We start from the raw sequence: 7,530 nt of genomic DNA on the forward strand, positions 1-7,530 counted from the left end.
TAACACTTCAGAAGTATAAATAATCGTATAACATTATTAACATTTCAGAAGTATAATTAATCTTACAACATTATTAACATTTCAGAAGTATAATTAATCTTATAACAATTTTATTATTTCAAAAGTATGATTAGTTTTATAACAATTTTATTATTTCAGAAGTATAATTAACTTTACAACAGTATCAATATAGCATAAGTATAATTAATCTTATCACTTCAGAGGTATATTTAATCTCACAATAGCCTTAACACTTTAGAAGTATAACTTCGCAAAAAGGGTGAGTGCCTAGGGTTCCCGTTTATTATAGGAGAAAGTATGGTAGTTTTCTCCTGAAAACCTAAAATTTCCATTCGAAACAAACCTTGATAGTAAAATAGAAGGTTTGAACTACAAAAGTAAAAATCACAACTATTGCATAACTTAAAGACATGTCCAAATGTTTCGTTCATATTATATCAATTATGGCACTATAATTGTTTCGTGTAGTGTTTCGCAAATTCTGGAAAATCTTTCGTGAAGTTTCAGGGGTATGAATGAAAAGCACAAACGAAGCAGAGAGTCACACACAATACAGTGATTTTTTTAAAAAAAAGATATGAAATTACAGGGGGAGAATTCTCAGTGGATTCACATGGAATAGTTATAACATTTGTTCTGTGCGAGTGTAGTTTGGTGACCTTAATGTTCTATCTTGTTCCTCAATAGTGATAATGCTCCGAATTTTCTTTTTACCTTTATACGCCAGCTTTAGACGACAGTTCGAAGTTATATTTGTTAGACTATGGATCTTAATTGAAGATCAAAAGTAGAAATCATTTTTCAACATGAAACACTTAATTTATCCAATTTTTCGCTTAAGAAAATTAACGTCATCAGTTCGTGATTTTTCTGGTTTCATGATTAATCTCTTGCTCCAGTCACGACTGTGAGGGACAGTGAGAAGAATACTAAACAGTATAAACCTTCTAGGCAGGTTTAATTTTAATTAATCATGTTAGCCAGATGTTGCATTAAATGTATGTAAAATACATGTAGCATATACCAGCTAGTGGTTGTATTTTAGTTAAGGTCACAGATTTTGAATTTAATTCACATCAGTCGAGAAATATATTATGTGTTATATAAGCATCACGTTTAGTGTTGCTGCTGTGACCTTTTGGTGTGTTCATGTAAATGGAAAAAAAAATCTTGATGCACCAATATTTAGGATCCTTGTTGTATTCATTTCTCTGGCCACGTGGATGGTTTTTTTCCAGTGACGTAGGGAGCGGGGGGTCCTAGCCCCTCCCCCACTTTTCCAGTTGAGCTAGTAAAAATGCATCAAAAATAGGAGAATTACTCTCGGGAAAAGTAGGAGAATGTATAAGATTTAATACAGAATCTAAGAGCTTCCAAGGCCCTAAGACGAGCCTTGAACTCTGGCCTATGGCGCACAATCCCCCGCTTCTCTCGGTCAAATAAACCTTGCCCAACCCACTTTTAATTAGTCTCCTACACCTCTGGTATCATAACATCTTCTAAAAAATGCATTTAACTCGCCTGTTCATTTGGTTGTTGTGACTTCGTATAGTTACAGATTTTAAACACCATCTACTCATGGAACTACAAGCAATATGTGACTGAAAATGATATGAAATTTCTGCAGATAGTGTTATTGTGATCTGGTATAAGACAAGTAGTTACATAAGTTGCAACAACTAGAGTTTTGGCAAGAAAAGTTTGCGTAGTGGATCTAAATGATCGAAAGAAATCGAAAAAAGGGTTAAAATACAAGACTTTTCTTTGAAAGTCGAAAGAAGACGTAAAAATAGGACACTTATTCAGTGAACTAGCGTACAGAACGAAATACAATCACACTCTGATCTGAATCAATCCAATCAAACACGAGTGTGCAGAACGAAGTTCAATTACACTCCGATCTGAAATCAATCCAATTAAAAACGAATGTGCAGAACGAAATTCAATTGCACTCCGATCTGAATCAATCCAATCAAAAACGAATGTGCAGAATGAAATTCAGTCACACTCTGATCTGAATCAACCATATTAAGAGAACTAACTAATCCTTCAAGAATGTACTGTTTTCTATGCACGTCGATGCGACGACTCCAATTAAGGAAAATGGAAGACAGTCTTTGGTACTTCTATATATTTACATAACTGATAACGACAGAAACTCCATTAGATCAATTCTCCAACAACACATGAAAAAACCTAGAAATACCAAAGGGAATGACCAATGACACTGCGTTACTGGCGAAAAAAAAAGTCATCTTATTCAAGGTTGTTATCTGTATGATACTTGTAAATATTTGCGCCAGCGCACTAAAGTCTGAAACATTTGGAAATTTTGAGAAGTAGATTTTCGCTTTTCCATACTAAAAGAAGCAAAAACATTTGACACATTTCAAATACCACTACTCTCCTTTCCTTTAACTTGAAGACATTCTAGCTATCCCTAGCATTAAAAATGGTCAAAATGAATGTTGAAGCCAATGTGCAGGTATAGTGGATAAACTGTGGAAAATGTTTCAAGATATGTGGTCTAAGACTGATCTCTCTTTCCTTTACAGGCGCTTGTAGGAGAAGAAACTGTTGGACAATAGTACACAACCAAGACCATTAGATTGAATATGAGTGACAATGGAGGAAGTAGTTCAAAGGATAGCACGTAACCTATAACTTATTTCTAATAAAGTATACTTAACCGTCAGCATATAAAGTAAGACATTAAGACCTGAGTTAATAATTTATGGTAAACGGTCTATACCTAAGTTGTTGAGAGTTCTAAAAATTTGGTTGGTTTAACATTGCAAACATATTCCAAACATAAAAATTTTGTTTGACATATCAAGGCCAGGTGTTGCTTATAGTGGATGACATGTTTGACTGCGAAACGAACGTTCGAAGGCTAGAGATGTGATGACGTTCAATACACTTAGCCATTCAGCTGTGTACAATTTGTAAAAGCGATAGTCCATCCGGTTCTTCTGTCTAAGAAGCCAGACAACCTTTCTGGTGGCGAATGCTGTTTGCAGTCTCTCCCCCTCTGGTCAGTGGATCAAAATTATTAACGGCTGTACTTAAACAATATTGGGGTTTCTGATTAGCCGATTAACTTCGAACGCATGAAACGCTGTTTAGTTTGAAAATCACAATTTTAGTTTGATATGTCAAATCAGTAACGGACTCTCCACATTCTTGGAGACCACATTAAAATTACCTTGAATTCAAAATGAATTAAGAAAATTCAGAGAAACGACAAACTATTTAGTAAGATTAACTGAAGTTATCATAGATAGTTTTAATAAGAAAGAATGAATGTTGCATGCTTTCTTGATATTGAGAAAGCATTCGATACTGTAAGACCCAATGGTCGAAGGTTCCGCATGTCAGAAATGAAACTATCGCACGGTATTATTCGCTGATTGTCAAACTTTTTGGAAAACAGAAAATGTAAAGTTAATGTAGAGGGAGTCTTCTCGGAGTCATTTACTCCTGAGGCAGGTGTCCCTCAAGGAGGTGTGGTTAGCCCTATCCTATTCATTATGTATGTTAACAACAAGCCCCCTAAAGGTTCCAAATCAAGGATACTCATCACAGGTTGCTGCTACAGTCTGGAAAAGTGCGCCCACACCATCAATAGCAGCAACAAATTTACAAACGCAATTAAACAAAATTGTGGAATATTGCCAAAAATACCGCATTAAAATAAATGTCCCCCAAAATCAATTGGTAGTCTTCATAAAACTCAAAGAAGATCCACCCAAGCTATATGGGAATGGAACACTTCTCCAGAACCACAACATCAGCTAAGTTTCTAGGTTTAGCTTACAATTCTAAATTAACGTGGGCTATAAACACATAGATAGTATTAAAACAAAAGTTTGGCAACGTACAAATTATGCTAGGAGTCTAACGGGCATAAACAAAGGAATATCAGCCGACATCATAATCAGAATATATAAAACACAGATACGTCTTGTAATTGAATATGCATGTCCGGTGTGGATAAACGTAGCACCAAAACATATAAGTAAATTACAAACAACACAGAATTCATTACTAACTACAGCATACAAAGTACCGAGATCCACTTCATCAAAATTCATCAAACGCTAACCTATGGATTCCTAAAATATTTTGAGAAAAATTGGCACAAAAATGACTTATTATGTGAGCTAGATCGTTACTGCATACATGATGAAGATAGCCCTAAGTACCTTTCCCCAATTAATATATACATTAAAGATAAACATTTATTAAAGCCACCAAACACTAGACTTAAAAACGAACATTGGTTTTAAGCTGCTACGACAGCATTAAACGGGTATATATGGGTAATGCTTTCGAGGGGATTTAAAATTAATGAAAATGTGATGAATACATGTTGTACTGTTCGTGATGTGCAGAACTTTCGCAATAACGAATTAAGAGAAAGTGTGTTTATCGCATGAATATTACTGAAATTACCTACATGGACATTGCCATGAAAGGGGTCAGAGTTAGTGCGGGAATAATCTGACACTCATGTAGTAATTAAAATGATGTTATCCAGAAACCAGCCACCATCTACCAGGGGGGAGGAAGAGGTCAAACGTACTTGACCCTGAAGGGTTACAATACCCAAATACAGACAAAAGAGAACAAACAAAATAACAATGAAAAAATTGTGCTGTGTAAAATCACATTTTGGTCATAAATCTGAAACTATTTCAAAAGCAGAACCTATGAATGTATTAATCAGAACGTTAATTATTCGGTTCAGTTACTTTACCTATACTTTACATGCTTGTTGGAAATTAAGAAACAGGAATAGAAGTAAGGATGCGCCACCTAGTTTTATTATTTAGTTTTTTCTCAAAGTAAGTTTTTTGTTTTCTGTCATTCTTTGTGCAGGTGATGATGTCTCAGGAAAAAACCACAGGTGTGGAAAGAGATACATATCGGATAATAAGCGAAGGTCGTAAAAATTAAACACATATATATCAAGAACACAGTGACGCTACAGATATAGACTACGTACTACGCATCATTCATATTCTTAGTTATAACGTTTCTAATTTTACATTTTCTCTGTGTTTTTGTCAAGTAAGTATTAAAAACGAAAGTGTGTAGGGGTGAGATATAAACGATATTTGGTCTGTAGAAGTTTCCTTAATTATAGAAAATATTATGTAAAACAATGTTTTATCAGCATGAATTGTTTTTGTTTGTATTTCAGGGAATCGAGGAAAATGCGACTAGTAATTAAAGTGACTGCTTAATATTTATTAAACCAAGTATCAATTCAGGCAGTCTTTTCAATTTTTAACAGTTTTGGATTATTACATAACAAGTTACCATAAGTTATGACAAAATGATAAAATTAATCTTGTGTGTTAACAACAGATCTACATTAAAACTAAAACAGGAACTTTATAAGTGTAAGTTGTAAAACTTATATAATAAATATTACTGTGATTCTTCACAAAAAGATTTTTTATGCAGCGTAAAAACGTTTGAAAAGCATAACTATTGTTCAAATATTTGCAGTCGTATTTCTTGTGCGTTCTTTGTTCTATTATAAAATAGTGTTTAAAGTTGTCTGTATATTCTTAGGTACTTATCCTGGAAAAACATTCCGAAAAAATGCATCTTTGGTTTGGTCTCCTGTTTCTGAATATTCTGACTTTCTTTCAAGAGACACGTGTTTTCACATTCGTTCTCCAGAATACGCCACATTTTAACTCCAGATGTTTAAATGAAAAATTTCTACCAGAAAAGTGTGTTTGTAAAGATAATATTGCTTTTGTAGCCCTTGAATGCACTAACTTCACTCGACTAGATGACATAAACAAATATTTTCCAGAACTGGCGAATAAAGAACACAGTATGAATAAACTTGTTCTAATTGGAGCAAAACTACCCTTTCTACCAAAATTAGCTCTACAATGCTGTTTTACTAAGCTGACGATCCAGGAATCTTATGTGCAAGGTTTAGAAAGTGCGGACAGTGAATTTATGTTTTCCGAACTGAAAGACACTTTCCGGGAGCTGAAAGTCATCAGAAGTAAATACATGCAACTTTGGTCTTGGGAAGCTTTCAGTGCCCTAGATAGTCTGACGTTGCTTACAGTAACCGAATCAGACATGACTTTAGTTCCAGAAACGTTCAAAAAGATTAATTCGAATTCCCTCTCGAAACTAACACTTTCTAAAAACTATATAAAATACATTGATGAAGAGGCATTTGCTAAATTTAAAAAACTGATGTATTTTGACATCAGTAACAATCAAATTATGAGTATTTCTAGAAAAATGTTCCCTCAGAAGGATTCGCTGTTAAGAGAGATAAATTTCAGGTAAGCAATTAAAATATTTGAATAAATGATCTTCTATATGACTAACTGTTCTTCGAGAGCTAACCTAATAGTGTACAAATATACTTCCGTATACTTTATTTTTAAGAATATTTTTGTTATCAATACTTTTTATACATTCTTGATATATTTGTTGAATGTTTTAATCATATTTCAAGACGAGTCTTCCACAAAATTTCATAGTTTTCAGAATCAGAACAAAACGTTATGTTGTGAAAATAACCATAAGGGTTAAATTATTTATGTGTTTGAAACCTGGACAGGCGCAAGTTTAACTGCTGTGTTGTTGATTTGAGGCGTTAATGGAAAATATGTTGAAATGATCCTTTGTAGTTTTATGTATTTTTCAGAAGTCGTTGACAGTTATTATTACACAAGTAAGCTTTAGGTAATAGAGAATGGAGAGGGGCATGGAAACATATTTTAAATTGTTCAGTCCCTTCAGTAGACTTACGCCTATAGCTTTAAGGTATAAAATATATCGTAGTATGATAATTATGCTATTAATGTATTTGTCTCTATGCATAAATTCTATGAATTAATTCTTTTCTCTCACACTTACACGATTTTATTTAGAAATGCCATTAAGTGTGCTTACAAAACGCTGAATAACAAAATCAAGTTGTATTCTTAGGTCACTAATACAACATATGCTAAACCTAAAATAGTTTGAAAACTAATATCACAAAATTATCGTACAAAAATTATATGAAATACATGTTACGTATTAGAATTTCGAATAGTCCAAAGCCGAGTTAAATAATTTAATTTTAGTAGTTAAATTGTACATTGGATTTAGTATTTAAATAAATGCCGACATATTAGTCAGTTTACGATATTTGCCAACAAGACTGATACACACCGTTTTTAACATAACTACGTTTTAATGTACATACAACAGTACAATTTACAACAATAATTATTAAAAATAGCTATTAGAAACAATGATTTATAAACAGAAGTTTCACAAACAATATAATGTTTTCTTTCTAGTCTGGAACCTACTTGATATCTTATCGAGGGTTCATGATGAGCGAATTAATTACGAGTTGATGTAGATACGATCCGTTGAGAACCTAGTTAGCCTTGTCCTTGGCCACACACGCTAGGTTTTACACGATGAATTAATATGTCTTCGTAAAAGTACTAATGTCCGATGAGAATC

General features: G+C 33.3%; 1 protein-coding gene across 1 annotated transcript in view; it reads left to right on the forward strand.

The window, feature by feature from the left end:
- Positions 1–4,987: 4,987 nt before the first annotated feature.
- The window catches only part of LOC111086998 (leucine-rich repeat-containing protein 15-like), a 10,487-nt gene continuing 7,944 nt past the window's right edge, over positions 4,988–7,530 (forward strand). The window contains exons 1-2 of the mRNA XM_022392040.1: positions 4,988–5,094; positions 5,605–6,347. Of these exons, the coding sequence (XP_022247748.1) occupies positions 5,635–6,347 (713 nt within the window). The 5' untranslated portion in view covers positions 4,988–5,094; positions 5,605–5,634. The remainder of the gene's footprint in view (positions 5,095–5,604; positions 6,348–7,530) is intronic.

The sequence above is a fragment of the Limulus polyphemus genome, unplaced genomic scaffold (genome assembly GCF_000517525.1).
Source record: "Limulus polyphemus unplaced genomic scaffold, Limulus_polyphemus-2.1.2 Scaffold1625, whole genome shotgun sequence".
NCBI lineage: Eukaryota > Metazoa > Arthropoda > Merostomata > Xiphosura > Limulidae > Limulus > Limulus polyphemus.